This window comes from Cotesia glomerata, linkage group LG1, assembly GCF_020080835.1.
Source record: "Cotesia glomerata isolate CgM1 linkage group LG1, MPM_Cglom_v2.3, whole genome shotgun sequence".
NCBI lineage: Eukaryota > Metazoa > Arthropoda > Insecta > Hymenoptera > Braconidae > Cotesia > Cotesia glomerata.
The window spans coordinates 8097368-8116647 of NC_058158.1; the positions used below are offsets into that span (position 1 = coordinate 8097368).

Consider the following 19280-nt stretch of genomic DNA (forward strand, 5'->3'; position numbering starts at 1 on the left):
TCTTCAGTAACTTATCTACAGACCATATCACTGTAGATTTACGCGGACTTCGATAGATAATTAAATTATCGTTTATTTAAAGCGTTTTTTTGGAAAATTTTGATTTATTTATGCATAAAATGCTTTTTAAAATTTCATTTTTTGTACAAGTATGACAGAGATACTTCCGTTTGTCAAATAAAAGGCAAGAGAGAAAAAAGTATAAACTTTTTTTTTAATAAAGCTATTATTAAATTACTTTAAATCATTTTAAAACAGACTTAATTTAAAGATAGCATAATTTTCAACATAGTAATCAATTAATTATCTTTATTCTTTATAATATAACGACGGGAAATTGATAAAATATACAATAATAATTTTTGTTTTTCGTTCTAATAAAACTGAAACTTTATTTAATTTTTATTTTCATTCCGAAATCATGCTTTTTATTAACATAAAAATAGATCAACAGAAAATATCGACATCCGCTCGTATTAAAAGTTCTTAATTAAAGAACTATCATCTAAAAATTTAAGCTTCATTTTTACAAGAATAGAAATTTCAATTTTATTTTCGCTTTCCGGTTTTTCATAAATTAATTGACACAATTTCCTCTTCTGGAAAATGACTTGATTTTACAATTTTTAGAACAACAATCATTGTTCCAATGACACTGCAAATAGACCAAATAATGTAATAATTAATCTATTTTTTGCTTCTCAATTATAAAGTATACTTACTCCATAATCTAGCGCGGAACATTTAACGTAAGGCTTTTTTTCAGTTACTTCTGAAATGTGCGTAATTTTAACATCAGATCGAGGAAATTCAGCGCATATTTTTCTATTCCAATATGGAGAATAATTACAGAAATTTGAACAACATCGGTTATTTTTCCCACACTGTATAAATAGTAGAATAAAATATTTTATATTAATTATTTAATTTTATCAACTAATTTTTTTAAGACTCACAAATAAGTTATCTGATAAGCATGATGGATGAATGATTGAGTTTTTAACATTCTTTATACTCAATAATTGAATGCACACGAATAGAATGATGGTGTATTTAATCATGGTGCTTCAAGTTTAAAAAATGACTGAAAGCTAAGTGAATAAAATATGTACAATAATTCTCCGTTATATTAAGTTATTTATGTTTTAATTATCTAAAATTTATTATTGTGACGGTTGTAAAAAGGATCACCTTCCGGATATGTCATCATAAAAATTTATATTTCGATTCAGATAAGTATTAAATTTCTATTAATATTTTAATTACTGTCCTGTTAAATTTTTTTGATAAAACTTTTAGTATTAATGCAATCAAATTCTATGAATAGAAGAAATTTTGAAAAATTATTAGCGAGTCGTGTTGATAAAGTAAAAAATTTTGCTATTTATATCTTTTTTTAATATTTAGATAAGTATTTAAGGACCTATAAAACTGTCGAAAATTATTTTCGGCATAAAAACAGTTTAAATATCAAACAATTAAAACTTATTGTTCAAAATACATTTATTACATCATTAGTGACCATTTAAAATTTATTTTAAGAAATTTCAATATCAATAATTATTTTTAATCAGTCGACAAAGCACTTCTATAACATATGATTTATTTTTGGTAAAAAAGTCGTAGTTTTTTTTATCTATCCTATTGAATTTTGGTATTTTTCTTTATACAAACGCCCAGTAGCGGAAATGATGATGCCGGACAATTTTTGGAGCAACAATCTACATTGGTAATACACTAAAATAAAATCAACATATTATTAGTCGATTAAGTTGTGAATAATTAACTAATGTGCATACTATTTTTCCATTAGGAAAACATGCTTGATTCTCTCCTATCTCTGAAATGTGGACGACTTTAATATCTGATTTATTTAATTCTGGAGATTTTTTACAAATGTTAACTTCCCTATACGAAGAATAGTCGCAGAAACTCGAACAACATTGATTGTCTCTTTCACACCGCAATTGAAATATTAGTCAAAATTAATTGCTCTTTACTTTATATTGTTAATAATAAATGTATACATACGGAGAAATCGATTGACCTTCATGACGAGTGGATAAATGATCCTATTATTCCATTAATAATTAAAAATTGAATGTAAACTGATAGGAGTATATTCATTTTTATTGTATTTTTTTAATTTTTACTCAACAACACAATAAATATCCTTAATAATGCTTAATAGTTTTATAGTTTTGATAGCTCAAAACGAAGTGAAATAATTCTTAATAATACAGTATATAAAAACATTATCATAACTTTTTTAATTGTGATTTTATGACTTTAATTGCTATTATAAAAAATTATCAACTATCGATAGAAAAATTTTGGATCTATAATTGTTCTTACTGACGATTAGAGATGCGAGCGGTCCCGTCATTAACATTGTTTTTGGTTATCGGACGGTCATAGGACCGTCACATGACCGTTTGTTAAATGACGGACCAAGCAAGTGAAAATGCTGCCATCTAGTGAATTTCTAAGAACTTAAAGCAAAATAACAGTTTGTTATTGGGGGTGAATTTTGGAGTAATATAAGTATGGTAAATAATTTTTTTATAAATATTTAATTGTAAATTTGGTGTCATAACTTATTTTATGCAATGGTTTAAATAATTAAAATTAATACGAATATTCTCTGAAAGATACAAAATATTATTTAATTAAAAAAAAGATATCGTTATTAATTATAAGTATGAAGCTATATGTGAAATCTTAAAGATAAATGTATAATTATAACTATTAAATAAAGAAATTTTTGTGATGATAATAATAAAACATGATTTATGTTATTTCTTATTTATTGCATCATTTAATGGTTGAAAGTTATTTTAAATTGAAAGCCAATTTTAAAATGGTACATGAAAAATCATTTTTCTTGCTCTCCTAGCCGAAAGTACGCTCTTCCGGGACGCACTTTACTCCAGGAAGAGCAACTTTTATGGCCTACTCTAACGCATGCGCGCTACGCATATTTTCTGGCCGGCAGCACAGAACCTCGCTTTCTTTCGTATTTTCGTGGCGCGGCCGGCCTATACGGCGAGTTTCAACTGTATATATATATAACAGTCACAACATCGTCTGTATGTAACATGTCAACACTTAACCCTTCGTTGGTCGCGCTATGAGCGAGTCGCCGCCTAACAACTACTCAACCTATAGAGCCTCGCTATAGTGCGAGCGAGAAACTAAAAAAAGCGCGACCAACGAAGGGTTAAACTAACCAAAAAATGTCAAATAAATAAAAATAATTTCTAACTAGATTATTGTTAATGAACTATTTAATAATAATATTGCACAAATAATTTATATAAAAATTTTAGAAAATATAATATAAAAGTTTTGTAGATTTTATTTGCTTTCTTTTATATTTTGACAGCTAGTAAAGCAATGTTTATAAAACAATTCATGTACTCTACAAGCTTCTAATAATTTAATTTCAATCTTTCTTAGCCGTCTAATTAAAAACTAATTTTTAATAAACTTAAAAAAATTAATTCTGTTATTAAATCGGGTTTAAATATTTGTGACGAGTTCTGTGCATGTTATCTCTCTTAATCAGAACATTTGTTAGTAAACTAAATTAAATAAAGAAATAATAATTAAATTAAATAACTAAATTGGTGGTATCATTGACCTAAATTAAATAAATAAATAAATAATAATAATAATAAACTTTAAAATAACTTATTTTTTTTTATTTATTAATTTTTACTTTTTTATTATGCCTGCCCCGACCAGCAAAACCTCGGCTTCGCCTCGGCTTTGCAAAAGTCGGGCGGCGCCCCCCTCACCCCTGGCAAAACCTCGGTTTTGCAAAACCCCTTCCCCGGGGTTGCGTACTTTCGGCTGGAGAGCAAGAAAAATAGTATACAACCCATGACCAGAATTTTGGATGCCCTAACGTATGTGATATGATGCCAGGAAATCCAACTTTCTGGCCTTGGGTCGTAATATACTATTTATTCGACTTTAAAATGATTAGCTGTACAAGCTAAAACTGAAATATCTCGGTAAACTTCGGTAATACAATGATCGATTTATTTTATAGTTTTTATTTAAGAATAAAATATAACTAAAAATTTTCGTCACAAAAGCCTATATAGTTGCAAATGACCAAATTCATGACGGTTTTTAATGTGACCGTAAATTTTGCCTCAATTGTCTACAAATGCTTTATTAGAAAATTCTGTCAAAAACGTTTATATAGATGCAAATAATGAAATTTGTGACCGTTTGAAATGTGACGGTTATTTCAGAATTACAGAAATTTTTTTAAATTATGAGACGGTCATAGGACGATCTTATGACCGTGTCCTGACCAAAAATAAAAATGACGGTCATTCCGCATCTCTACTGACGATAACAAAAACCAGTGAAATAAAAAACTAGAAAGATAAATAGATCGTGACTTTATTTGTATCACTACACGGAGAAAAATTAATTATACTACCTACTATACAAAAATAGTAACTCCTACTATCTAAAATGGTAATAAAATAAATTAGTAACAAAATAATAGGTGGTATCATTGACAATTGTAATAGTTACTATTAATAATGGTAACGGTTACTATTGAAAATAATAATTGTAATTATTATAAATTATTACTGTTACAATCAAAGATGGTAACTGTAACCATCTCAGATTGTAAAAATTCTGAAAGAAAAAATAATTTAAATTTATTTAATTAAATCGTTTATTTACATCCATATTTTAGCTAATGTACATTTTTTTCTTTGAAATATTAAAATATTTTAAATTTCCTTCAAAATTTTTTTTTGAAAATTTGATTTTTTTTATTTAAAAATTTTTTTTTGAAATTTTAATTTGAATTTTATTGAAAATTTTGATTTTTTTGGAAATTTCAAATTCTTTTTGAAAAATTTGGCGTTGAAACTTGTTTTAGACAAATAAAAATTTATAAATATAATTTCAATCCGAATTTAATCCCGATTTTTTGTGCACTACACTGCACTACAGCTGCTTTTAGTTTATTCAGAAATGCATCTACGGTAACGCAGATTCTTAATTTTTTAAATATTTTTTACTAGCTTAAATAGTAGTTATTATTATTACTGATGGTAACTGCAACCATCAGGTTATATTAGGAATTACGATTTTGATAATAGTAGTAACTAATTAAAATAATAACAGTTTTATTATTACTGATTACCATCATAATAGTAGTAGTTACCATCAGGATGGTAAATACTACAATTCTGATAGTTTATTTAACTATTTAAATAATATTTACTACTATCGAATTCAGTTAAAAAATTTTAACGTAACTAGATAATAAACTCTACTATAAAATTTTCTCCGTATACATGCGTTTTATAAAGTTACTAGCTATTACTCGCCCGCTCCGCTGAGCGCTTTATAGAATTATATTTTTAGATCTAGACTTGAAATTTAATTAGAGTATTGTTTTGACTTGCACAGATTCCCAATTATATCGAATTGGCATGCACCTTTTATCCATGTAATTATTCTAGTTAATATTCATTGTAACTTTCAATGTGCAATCATTATAACATTCCCGTGTCTTTCTTACAAAAATGAATAATAATTAATTTGAAAAAAAAAATTTGTAATGAGCATTGAAAGTTTCAGTTAAAGAAATTACAGGTCTCATAAGTGAAGGAATTTGCCTAGTATATAAACATAACCAATAGAATTAAAAAATTTATTTTAAACAAATGACAATCGAATAGAATAAATTTAGTTACAATAAAAATTCATTATTTCTAAGTCAAAAAAATATAGGCTCCGGATAAGTAATCACCAACATATTATATACTAAAACCTTCTCCGAAACACGCTGCATCTTATGGTATAAGTATTATTCCGATCGGTTCGGTAGTTTTCGCAGTATAACCGGACAAAAAAACCGGCTCTCCATTTAATAGTATAGATGAGACATTTTAATAATATTATTATTGGTATTGGTTTAATAATTACTTTTATTTTTACTAGAAAGAGCCATCGATAAATTAAACTCATTGTCTTCTAAAATTTCAATTATTCTTTCATCACAACAGGAAATTTTTATTTTTATATTTATCTATGCTATAAAAAAAAACAATTAAATTTATTTAGCCTCAACAAAGTAAGTACGTAAATATAAATATAGATTTATTTTTGGAAAAATAAAAAAATAAATAAATTAAATATCAAACAAATCAACAACAGTGTCAGTAATATCTGTCAAAAATCTATCAACAGGATTTCTGCGCCTCATTTTCGGCCTTCGTCTCGATAATTGCCCACTATTACCATCAAACTTGCTGCCAATAAATTCCCTAGGGGTTGATGGATTATCGGGAAATTTAATAAGCGACACCGTTCCAGCGTTTGCGGTGCCGCGGATATCTGAATTGCCTGCAGACTGACCCGTAACTTCTCCGCGGTTGAACTGCCCCCGATTTTCCGAGAGCGAAGTTCCTCGTACGTGACCGTCTCCGACAGAGCTCGCAGAAATCGCGCCAGAGCTGAAACTTCCGTGAGCCTTGTCCGAAGTTTGTTGCACGGCCGCTGCATTTCCTTGAGCGAGACTTTGTGCATTTCCCGAGGACTCTGCGCGATTGTTGACCCACGAAGAGGGTTTTCCGTCGCTACCCCAGTTACTGCCGACCGAAGATTGTCCAAATGAGAACCCGTTCGATGAACTTGAGGCTGATGACGCCGCCGAAACTCCTGATACTTGCAACAATGGAGTTTTGTTATTTTCTTGGCGATTTTGGGACCACTTCTGATTTGAAGATGCCGGTAAATTTTGTTCCCATTTCTGGGGAAAGTTGTTCACTTGCTGTGGCCTGGTGTATGGATTATTCAGATCTGAAATAATAATTTAATTTTTACAATTCTTAATAATATAAAAAAATTTTTTTCTACAAACTTTATTGTTCAAATCTTTCAATTTATCACGAATAGCGATTTAGAAATTCGAAAAAAACGATTTTTTTGCATTATTTTCATAGTATAGCCTTCTAAGAATATGCCCCTAAAAGGATTTTTCGGAATTGAAATTAATTTCGGAGTATAACATGCCTTTCAACGACTCCGACTGTCGCGACTTGTCCTCAAATTTTAAGCGCGTTTTTTTTTTTAAATTACTTTTTTAAAAACGGTGTGCATGCACTGATAGAAGGATTTGTTTATAGTTAAAAATATTTGTTAATATTTAACAAATCAGTTATTAGAGACCACTTTTTAGTCCTTAACAAATATTTTTTAGTATTTAAAAATATTTATTAATATTTAAGAAATGAATATCAGATTTATTAAATACAAACAAATATTTTTTAATACAAATAAATCCTTCTATCATTGTGATATCTCAAGTTCTACACAACCGATTCACTTGAAATTTTACACAGAGTTTCTTTATTCATTATAGTATCGCACTACGAAGCGTTTTTAAATAAAAATTTTTTTTATATTTTTAAAAAATTCCGAACGGCAGAAAAACAGGAAATAAACAAAACATGTTTTTCAAACCGCGGCCATTTTGTAAAAAATTTTTTTTTCTTTAAAACGTCTCGTAGTGGGATAACTAAATCCTTCTTCTTTAAGGATTATTAGTTGTTTTCCATTTCTGCTCACTGGAAGGATTGATATCCTGCACATCAGGATGTGCCATTTTTTCATCAGTCCCTACTTTGCCGGTCTGCAGTTTTTTGAAATTTGATTTTTTTTTAATTTTATTAATGTTTTGTACTCTTTAAATATTAATATAAAAATATATAGTAAAAATATTTGTTGTTTTTTTTTTACGACCGAAAAAACACCTAAAATTTGGGCTTCTAAACCAGAATACCGCCTTAATAATATAAAAAAATTTTTTTCTACTAATTTTATAGTTTAAATCTTTCTATTCATCGCAAATAGCGATTTAAAAAGTTCTCTATTGAAAAGTTGTTAAATTGATGTTGAAAAAAGAAAAAAAAAGGATTCTTTGAAATATTATTACTGTAATCTTGGTAATTTGGACGATTGCTCCAAGACGAATGATCGGTATTGGCTGAAGTAGCAGCATTTGAAGCAGACGAAGCAAAATTTCCAGCACTTGAGGACGCACCCGACGAAACGGAATTGGATGATGAGCCAACGCTCGATTGAGCGCTTGTAATTGCCTGATTATTGACGACTTTTCCCGTAGATGAAGAACTTGCCTCACCCCAAGTGTAAGAGTTGCTGTTAGCAGAATTACCAGAATTTCCACCGAAAATCGGGTGGTTTAAATTAAATGCATTTGCGTCGGACGCTGAAATACCCGCGAGTCCTGCGGAAAATGAAGTTGATTGGCTTGCAGATATTCCCGGCCTGTTAGATTTGATAAAAAAAAATATTAATAATTAAATATTTTTCATTGAGGACATAACAACGTACAATTGTGATGTTATTTCAGGTGATTAGTTGAACAAAGAAAAAATAAATTAATTAATTCGGAGAAATGTTATATTTATTATGAATTATGTTTAATTATAGCCACCACATGCCGATAAATGGAAAGTTACAGTAAATAATTCGGTTAAAATAAAATGAGTCATTTTTTAATTCTGATGAATAAAATGTGAGTGCTCAGCAAAAAAAATAATTCCTTATCGTATTGATCTTTGTAAAAGCCCGAGGCTTCAATCAAACGATAAGATGAAATAAAAGTAAAAAAAAATATATACGTTTGAAAGTAATACAGCATTAATCACCTGGAATTTTCAAAGAGACTCGAGCTGCTACTTTGGCTTTGCGATAAACTAATTCCCTCATCAGAGCCTCCTACGCTCAAAGAATGAGCATTATTGGCGCCGGTATTCAAGGTAAAGCTTGCTGTGAACGGTAAAAATCTCGCTTGAGGACCGTCTGAATTATTTTCATTTTGATTTCTCGAGCTCCCAACTGGAATCAACTCCGGCGGCGTGTTCCATCTCCGTCCTTCCTCTTGAAAGTACACTCGGTCTATTAAAATCCGGTATTATATCGTAATAAATCTCATTATTGAAATTAAAATTAAAATAAATACATTATTTATTATAATTGGTACAAAGAATAAGATTAACAATTCATTGAATTTAAAAACTCTCTGAAATAAAATTTTCTTTCAGCGATTAATTGACCCTGAGTTGTAGAGTACCGTCATTAATAGCCACTGCTAATAGCCATGAGGCTAGTAAAAATGACCTCGTAATTTATACGATTAGATCCTCTCAGTGATATATTGTCTTCGTTATTTAATAATTAAATCTACAGAATTTTATACACAATTTATAAATATATTACATTACGTTGCACTGATAAAGTTTATTTAAAAATTAAATATTTTTTACTGTTATTAAAATTAACTGCAATTTTTTAATAAGTGGTTATTTATTATTATTATTAATAAATAAAATAATTACCTGCTAAAGCGACCGAAAGAACAGAAATCAAACAAAAAAATAGCAAGTATCTCGCCATCGCGACTTGTCAAAACGTTCTGACATGTTACCGCACTCTCTTGCCCTTTTTCAACAAGTGTAAATGGCCTTAGAATAACTATTAAGATGCACCATGCGTACTTAGACGCAACCTATTGGATTAACCCATTACACGCTTATGCGCTCATTCCAAACCGAGGTGTCAATGAAAATTTTTCGGAAGTTTTACTGAATTGTTTGCTGCCTTTACACAGTAATTCGCAAAAAAATTTATGGATATTTTCTTTATTACACGGAAAAATAGAAAAATTACATTATATAATGTAACGTGACGCTCAGTATAAAAAACTGAAAAAATTACAGTTTCACATTGTAATTATTACAGATTTTGTAAGATTTACACTGAGAAAAAAACAATTTTTGTCCAGAAAAAAATTTCTTGGCTTAAGAATCGTTTAAAATAAATTTTGGTTTTTTGACAAAAGAATATCAATCATGATAATAAAATATTGGCATTAATTTTGATAGATTAATACACACTGAAGAAAAAAATACTTTTGCTCAATTAACAATTTCTTGGCTCAAGAAATTCGCTAACGATCAAATATTATATTATTATTAATTATTAATTTCTGAAGAGAAGAACATCAATATTTATCATTGGATAATAGATAAACAATAGAATTGTTTTATTTAAATTAAGTAAAAATTATTTCAATCAATTTAACAATTTCTTGAGCTAAGAATATATATTCTTTAAAATTTTTAAGAACATAAATTCTTGTATCAAGAAAATTTTCTTTATAAAAGTATTTTTTTTTCTCACACTGAAAAAAAGTGTAAATTTTCTTGGCTCAAGAAAATATTAAGGAAGATTGAAAATTTCTTGAATGAAGTCAAAGTTTCTCGAGCCAAGAAAATTTTCTTGAGTCAAGAAAATTTTTTCTTGCTCCAAAATAATTTTCGTTTTCCTTAAAATTTTCTTGGCGCAAGAAATTTGTTTTTTGTGTGCAGTGCACGAGTAGGTTCACTTGAATTACACATAAAAACAGACAAAAAAATATATTCTTGAAAATTATCAAGAATATACATTCTTGTGACAAGACAATTTTCTCAAGAGTAATACTTTTTTTTCTCAGCGTACAATAGCGCTCAAAAGTATTTTGACAACATTATGCATTAGTTTTTTTCACTAATGTTAAAATACTTTGGAGCCACCATTTTCTTAATATTTTAAAAACTAAACTTTCTTTTGTTACGAACAACGACCACTTTGACACTATTTTGTAGATTATTCAAAAGCTGTTAAAAAAATAAATAAATGATTATTATTTTTCATATTTATGTTTAATTAAACCATTAAATAATTTTTTATTAAATACTTTTGAGCGCTACTGTACATTGTAAAATGTAAATATTACATTGAAAGCTCTGAAAATTAACATTCAAAATTTGAATTTAGGAAAATATTATTTTGAACTGCAATTTTTTTAGTTTTTTATACAAAGCGACGTTTATTACTATTTATAGTGTAATTTTTCTTTTTTCCGTGTATTTATTGAATATCTGTTTCAAAGCTTATTTATGATTAATAATAAAAATATTTCTTTCATTGATTTAGACTTAGATTTATTTAAAAATGATTTAGCTTGGTGATAAGTCGATTTAAAAATCAAGACCGAGGTCTTTGGAAAATTCCGTAGTTTATTTATTAGTTCGAGGTTAAAAAAATTTTTTTTCAATGGATTCATTTAATTTATTTCTTGGAACTGTGTTACAATTCGAACAATAAATTTTTTTGTGATCTTACAAAAAGAGAAATTTTTTTATAATTTTTAAAATCATTTAATTCAAAATTGAAAGATTTTTTTTTACAAATAAAACTTTATATTAAGCCGTAAAAAGTATTAAAAAAAAATATACTTGAACTCAGTCGTAGCAGCTCGAAATAAATTTTATTTGTTTTTAAATTTAATTTTATATCCGCGACAAGTGGCTCTGAATATTGAGTATTTTAATGAACTGCTAGTATAGACGTTAAATAATACTTTTATTTACATTCAGAATGTGTTGTCGATTGTAATAATACAATCTAGCTAATCAGATGTGCCTCGAATGTCACCAGTGGGTAATTTAAAATTACTTTCATTGTCTGTCGGTGAGACTTCTTTTAAGCTGGCATCTTGACATTGTCTATAAATTCACAGAGGAAAATAAATACTGTACAACATTTATTGCGCTTTTCAATCCAATCTTATCTCTTATCTCTTTAACTGTACGATTGCTCGAACTTATATTAAGTTTAATCTATTTAGTTTGATTCCACACTTGAGAGCGCTGTTTAAAACTTGGCATCTTCAATTGTCGAATCAATATTCGAAGTTGGTAACGAAAATGTCGAAGAGGGAGTAAAAGTAGTGGGAACTGAAGACGATGCAAATCCAACCGAAGACACTGAATCCAGAGTTGAAGTAAAAGTTGAAGAGGAAGTTGAGGAGGCCAAACTTTTCGAGATAATTGCCATAAGTTTATCGTCCTCTTTAATTTGTAAAGAAGACTGCGGTTGGATTCTTTTTTTTGTCTGACAATTATGCGATGAACAATTACCTGCATAATGTACAAAAAAAAAAAATATCCTCAATTAGTTAATTGATTTATTTTATCACAAATGGAATGAAATGTAAAGGCAAATAAAAAAAAAGATAAATTACTTGATACTTTTTTCAGCAATTCATAAATTTCACGCTGTGAACGCTCAATATTATCAATACGCTTTTTCATCAAAAGCAATTCATTTTTATCGTCGGAATCAACGTAACGTAAAAGCCGGCTCATCGAGGACGGCGACCACGAATTCTCCACTGGAGTCCAATTTTTATCTCTCATTTCCATCGATACTGTTTCAGGTGGTTTTAATTCGTTCATTATTGGATTTCCTGAAATTTATTATTGTGGTTTTAATTAACTTTTAAATTATCACTTTTCAATCTGATTGATTTTTTTTTTCATTTACACATTTTAGTTAATTAGTTGTCTTTATTATTACTATAGCAACCTTGCAATCACTATGTAACTGCCATGATATGTAAACTATAAATAAACAAAATTTTGGTTTATTAAGTAATGACTTTTGTAAAATTGCACTGTACTTTCTTAAATATTGACGTTCTTAAATATATAAGCTCATCCTGATGTTATCCTCATCAAGAGCTTTCATTTGAGTACCCACATGCATTTTGATATATTTTTCATATATACATATACATATAATATATATAAATATATAAATATATGAAAAATTGGTGTGGGTACTCAAATTAAAGGTCTCGATGAGTGTAGCATCGGGATGAGCTTATGTTTTCAAAAATATCATTAGTTGACAAGATAGCAAAGTCAGTTCTTAATTATTGACATTTTTATAGATATAAGCTCATCCCGATGTTGCACTCATCAAGAGCTTTCATTTGAGTACCCACATGCATTTTGATATATTTTTCATATATACATATATAAATAATATATAAATATATAAAAAATTAATGTGGGTACTTAAATGAAAGGTCTCGACGTGAGTAACATCGGAATGAGCTTATATCTTTAAAAATGTCAATAGTTTACGAAATATACATTAAATTGCACTGTACTTTCTTAACTATTGACGTTTTTAAAGATATAAGCTCATCTCGATGTTACACTCATCGAGAGCTTTCATTTGAGTACCCACATGCATTTTGATATATTTTTCATATATACATATATATAATATATATAAATATGTGAAAAATTGATGTAGGTACTCAAATGAAAGGTCTCGATGAGTGTAACATCGGGATGAGCTTATATCTTTAAAAATGTCAATAGTTCACGAGATACAAGGTCTTTTCTTTATTATGTATTTAGAGATAGAGCATTTACGAATGCAGCCTTAACACTTATCATCATAAATTGACTGTTGGTGAGAATGATATGAAACCTTGAAAAGGCAGAACTCCAGGTCGACTTTTCTAACGATATCAAATTTAACTATAAAAACCTATTTTATCATATAAATACACTGACCACAAAATTTTGCTTATTCTCTTAATAATATAGATTATTAATTAAAAAAAAAAAAAATATAATTGCGACGAAAAAAACAATTACCGTAGGCTTCACCGAAGCATAAAATTCCAGCGAGCAGAATAATCATTATTACTGCAGCTTATTATTGTGGTAGTTATTGTTGGGAAAGCCCACGAAAACCTCAAAATTTTCACGTTAGACTTCACCCAGTGGTTTATCCCGGACTGAGCTCCAGGTAACCGTGAACTGGTTTATATAGGGGCCAAATATATGGATCTATTTGTACCGGTCCTGTGCGCCTATTGGTGATGTGATGAACACTAGAAAAGCCATTAGGCTAACGAGCATCTCTATCTGTATATTTCCGCACTTTGTAATGCATAACATCCTCATAGCACCGGTCGACTCTCGATTCCAGATACAGAATCTCAACGTCTTGGTAATGCCATTGTTTCTCCATGCACTCTATTCTTCCTACTTTATCATTGCTTACAATATTTTCCGTCGAGTGCTCTGATAAAAACGATGAAAAAGCTTTTCTTTGTCTGTGCATGTACGCCTATTGTCATTGTTCATTATTCTAAATATATATGCCATTCGGAAGGAGTACTTTTATTGTACAATGTTAACTGACGAATGTTAATAGCGTTCTTAAAAAATGAGTCTACTTAGAAATATTGTTGACCCTCTTACGCTGAATTAAAAAATATAAAAGTAAAGAGGAATTTTACTTAATGTTTTATAAATGTATATTAGGTCTCCATAAAAAAAAAAACTTTATGCTCTTTCTTTTTTGTCTCTTTAAATTTTTAAATTCACAAATCTTCCGACTTTTGAAGAGAAAAATTATCTTTATCTGTTTTTGCTAAATAATTCAGGCCAGAACTTTGATAATCTATATTATTAAGAGAATAAGCAAAATTTTGTGCCCAGTGTATTTATATGATAAAATGGGTTTTTATGGTTAAATTGGGTATCATTGGAAAAGTCTTGACTTGAAGTTGTGTCATTTCATACTTTCATATCATTCTCACTAATAGTCAATTTATGATGATAAATATTCGGGCTGTATTTAAAAATGCTCTATCTCTAGATACATAATTGAGAAATGGCTTTGTATCTCGTGAACTATTGACATTTTTAAAGGTATAAGCTCACCCCGATGTTACTCTCATCAAGACCTTTCATTCAAGTACCCACATCAATTTTTCATATATTTATATATATTATATATATATATATATATATATATATATATATATATATATATATATATATATATATATGTATATATAAAAAATATATCAAACATGCATGTGGGTACTTAAATGAAAGCTCTTGATGAATGTAACATCGGGATGAGCTTATATTTTTAAAATATATATTATATATATGTATATATGAAAAATATATCAAAAATGCATGTGAGTACTCAAATGAAAGCTCTTGATGAGTGTAATATCGGGATGAGCTTATATCTTTAAAAATGTCAACAATTAAGAAATGACATTGTATCTTGTGAACTATTGATATTTTTAAAGATATAAGCTGATCTCGAAGTTACACTCATCAAGACCTTTCATTTGAGTACCCACATCAATTTTTCATATATTTATATATATTATATATATATATATATATATATATGAAAAATATATCAAAAATGCATGTGGGTACTCAAATGAAAACTTTCGATGAATGTAACATCAGGATGAGCTTATATCTTTAAAATATATCTATATTATTATTAAATATTCCTATCTATATAGTCACTTATCACGATATCTCGAGAACAATCAGAGCTAGATACTTGAAATTTGGTAGGAATATTACTTTTGTCATGTAGAGGTCAGCTAAGAACGGATTTTCAGAAATTCCTCCCCCAAAGGAGTTTGCGGGGGCGTTAACAATGAAAAATTCCCGTTTTTAAAATATAGCTTCTATCGACTCGAAATTTGATAGGAATCTTCTGTAAGAGATGTATAAATAGTTTATGAACGAATTTACGATAGATTACCCTAAAAAGGGGTTGTAGAGGTGGGCATTAACAATGAAAATTTTTATTTTTCAATCTATAGCTCCTACAGGAGCAAATTTAATAAGAATTTTCTATAAGAATCATTTATGAACGAATTTCACGATATTTCATTTCATCCCACAGGAGTTTGCGCGGGTGGGTATTAATAATGAAAATTTTTAATGAAAACTTAAAGTTTCACACTGTAGTTCCTACAGACTCCAAATTTGGTAGTAATTTTCTATAAGTGTTCAAAGAGTTCATTTATAATTTTCAACGTTAGATCCTTCTGCGTCTGAATTTGAGATCTTTGTCTCTGTGTGTCTGAATTTGAGCGAATTACGGCGAATCCTGATGAATTAGGTAATTAATTAAAAAATTTTTGTTAAATACCTGTGCGAAGCCGGGGCGACCTGCTAGGATTATATATATATATATATATATATATATATATATATATATATATATATATATATATATATATATATATGGGTGATTCTCTGTGAGGATGTTTTTTGCTGTCCCAGGCATTTTTTTTATTAGAAAAATTGTTATTTTGTTACTAAAAAAAATTTATTATGAAAGTAAAAAAAACATTTCTATTTGGAGCATTGAAAATTAAAATGAAATAAATTTTAGTTTTTTTGCTATAAATTCGTAAACCACCGAAATAACAGTCTCCTGGGCTGTTTCACTCCCAAAATTAAAACTTTAAGATTAAATTTTAAGTTATTCGTCCATAATATATAATTTGGTCCATAATGTTTATAAACTTAATTAGTTAACTAACAATCTTCTTCAATGAAAAGTACCGAAAATTAATTTGTTTCATTAAATTCATTAAACCAAAGTTTGTCCCAGGCATTTTAAGAACAGTCCCCTGCCAGAAGTTCAAAGCCAAAAAAAAAAAATCCAGCGTGTTATTTTACCTTTTGTAAGGTTTATAAGGACCTAACTAGCCTTGAGTTAATAACCATAGGGCTGTTAGCGCTTTATCGGCATTTTTAGTGTCAAAGCACCGTTTGTGCTGGAAATATGTGTCTGGGCCACTTTAAAACTCAGTCCCCTGGCAACTATTTTTATTTATAATTTATTTATAAAATTGGATCCATAAGTCTTAATATTATTCTAATTAATGTAAACATTCATTGAGAACTTGAAAAGTTGAATGTATTCAAATAGTTTGCTTGATTTTTCTCAATTTGATAAAAAAACAACAGTCCCCTGTAATGTTACATGGCAAAGATACACAAATATCGAAAAAGTAAAAACTAATTCGGCTGTTTATTTATTATGATTATATTAAGCTGATAGTTTTGTAACCCTTGTTATTTTTTTTTCTGATAAAATCAAAAATAATTTGGTCGGACAATTTTGTACAGATTTAAGACGTCCTTACAGAGAATCACCCATATGCATATATGAAAAATATATCAAAAATGCATGTTGATACTTAAATGAAAGCTCTTAATGAGTATAACATCGGGATGAGCTTATATCTTTAAAAACGCCAATAGTTTAAAATGTACAGTGCAATTTAACAAAAGTCATTATTTAATAAAAACAAAACTTTATTCATTTACAGTTCACAAGTCACGGCAGTTACATAGTGACTGCAAGGTTGTTAGTTTTATTTTATTTAAATAAAATGAGTAAATCTATTTATAAAATAAAAAAAAAATGATTAATTGTATCAATTGCCGAATACAATGTTGCGAAATTAAATAAATAATGGAAAGATAAAATTGAATTGAACTGAATGGGAATTAATTTTTAAATACTCAAGATACAATGAGTAATTTAAAAATACGCTGTTATTTTTTACAAGCATCAGAATTGATGATTACTAATTTAAGCTGAATATACCATAAGTAACAATTAACTACAGTTAATAATTAATCGTAATTATGCATCCTGGTTTAAAAGAGATAATCGATAACATTTAATTATTACTGGTCACTTGATATGACTCTTACTTCGTAAAAATATGTGAATAGTATATGCTTATTGCAAGTGTGAAATACGTAAGAGTATTTAAATAAATTATATGTTGTTTTTAGTAATAATTCTCAAAGATGTCTGCAGTCAGTGATCATGATTAGATAATTTATTTATTAGAATTGATTGATTGATTACGCAGAGTTATTTAGACGTGTTAAAATATTATAATCGCGTCATTGGGATTTCCTTTTCATTTTACTTTAATTTAACAAAAATTTTTTATTTTTTATTTTTATCTACGCATCGCACAATTCTGAGTAAGTATGGCGGGAATTTTATGAGGGTCTCAATAACTTTTTCTGTTGCTTCAGAAGTTTGAATATTAAAAAAATTCGAAGTTTTTTGTAAACTTTTTTAGTTCCAGTTGAAAAGAGACCTATGAAAAATTTATAATTAAATTATAAATACCAATTATTTAATATCAAAGCCTTCCCAATAAAAGTAAAAATACACTGAAAATTAAAAAAAAACTCTTTTTTAAAATTTTTTTTTTACTTCTCTTAGAACTGTAACTTTTAAAATGAAGAGTGTTTATGAATTGAAGTTTAAAGCGACAGTGAAATCACTTATCTATAATACAGAATACAGCAGATATTCATAATCCAAGTATACTAAACTACACGCAGCAGCTTAAACTTGTAATTGAATGAAACAATAATCAAATGTGAGTCATACATAGTAGATTGTAACGGTTGGTTTGAAGCTTTTGCTTCCAAAATTACATTACTTTGATAACTGTGTTATTTAATTAACAACTCTTCATTAAATTATTCCCCTTGTAGTTTGACATTGATTATCTCTAGTATGCATAATTTTATATGGATATATGCAATGTCGTAACTCGGTAAATTTTTTTAATTTTATTTATTTAATTTAGCCAAAAAATTTTTTCGATGAGAATACAAAATCTAAAATTAAATATAACTAGCAACCTTGCAGTCAATATGTGACTGTCGTGACTTTTGAACTGTAAATAAATAAAATTTTGCTGTATTAAATAATGAATTTTATTAAATTGTACTGTACTTTATTAACTATTGACGTTTTTAAAGATATAAGCAGATGTTACACTCATCAAGAGCTTTCATTTGAGTACCCACATGCATTTTTGATATATTTTTCATATATACATATATATAATATATATAAATATATGAAAAATTGATGTGGGTACTTAAATGAAAGGTCTTGATGAGTGTTACATCGGGGTGAGCTTATATCTTTAAAAATGTCAATCGTTCACAAGATATTTGTTAAATTGCACTGTACTTTCATAAATATTGACGTTTTTAAAGATATAAGCTCATCCCGATGTTATACTCATCAAGAGCTTTCATTTGAGTACCCACATGCATTTTTGAAATATTTTTCATATATACATATATATATAATATATATAAATATATGAAAAAATGATGTGGGTACTTAAATGAAAGGTCTTGATGAGTTACATCGGGGTGAGCTTATATCTTTAAAAATGTCAATAGTTCACGAGATACAAGGTCATTTCTTAATTATGTATCTAGAGATTTTTTGGAATGCAGCGTAAATACTTATCGTCATAAATTGACTATTGGTGAGAATGATATGAAACCTTGAAAAGGCACAACTTTAGGTCAAGACTTTTTTAATGATACCAAATTTAACCATAAAAACCGATTTTATCATATAAATACACTGGCTACAAAATTTTGCTTATTCTCTTAAGAATATAGATAAAATAATAACCTTAACCATGATCTATTGAGCATCAATAAATAAATAATGATAATAAT

General features: G+C 28.2%; 2 protein-coding genes across 2 annotated transcripts; both read right to left on the reverse strand.

The window, feature by feature from the left end:
* Positions 1–6078: 6078 nt before the first annotated feature.
* Positions 6079–9754, reverse strand: LOC123258983 (sericin 1-like). The gene is made up of 4 exons (XM_044719243.1): positions 9408–9754; positions 8718–8967; positions 7982–8334; positions 6079–6846 (listed from the first exon to the last, which is right to left on the reverse strand). Exons 1-4 carry the CDS (start codon positions 9463–9465, stop codon positions 6176–6178), a joined length of 1332 nt encoding a protein of 443 aa, XP_044575178.1. The 5' UTR covers positions 9466–9754; the 3' UTR covers positions 6079–6175.
* A 1565-nt stretch (positions 9755–11319) lies between these two features.
* Positions 11320–13725, reverse strand: LOC123258993. Its single transcript, XM_044719252.1, has 3 exons — positions 13569–13725; positions 12137–12361; positions 11320–12032 (listed from the first exon to the last, which is right to left on the reverse strand). The coding sequence occupies exons 1-3, from the start codon at positions 13612–13614 to the stop codon at positions 11767–11769; spliced, it is 537 nt and encodes a 178-aa protein (XP_044575187.1). The 5' UTR covers positions 13615–13725; the 3' UTR covers positions 11320–11766.
* Between the last annotated feature and the right edge of the window lie 5555 nt (positions 13726–19280).

Excerpts from the sequence above, each read along its gene's own strand:
- LOC123258983 (XM_044719243.1), bottom strand. The coding sequence starts at position 9,465 with ATGGCGAGATACTTGCTATTTTTTTGTTTGATTTCTGTTCTTTCGGTC. Across the intron at positions 8,968-9,407 it reads TCTTTCGGTCGCTTTAGCAG|ACCGAGTGTACTTTCAAGAG; the intron begins GTAATTATTTTA and ends GGATTTTAATAG. Across the intron at positions 6,847-7,981 it reads TCCAAATTACCAAGATTACA|ATCTGAATAATCCATACACC; the intron begins GTAATAATATTT and ends TTATTATTTCAG.
- LOC123258993 (XM_044719252.1), bottom strand. The coding sequence starts at position 13,614 with ATGATTATTCTGCTCGCTGGAATTTTATGCTTCGGTGAAGCCTACG. Across the intron at positions 12,362-13,568 it reads ATGCTTCGGTGAAGCCTACG|GAAATCCAATAATGAACGAA; the intron begins GTAATTGTTTTT and ends AATAAATTTCAG. Across the intron at positions 12,033-12,136 it reads ATTGCTGAAAAAAGTATCAA|GTAATTGTTCATCGCATAAT; the intron begins GTAATTTATCTT and ends TACATTATGCAG.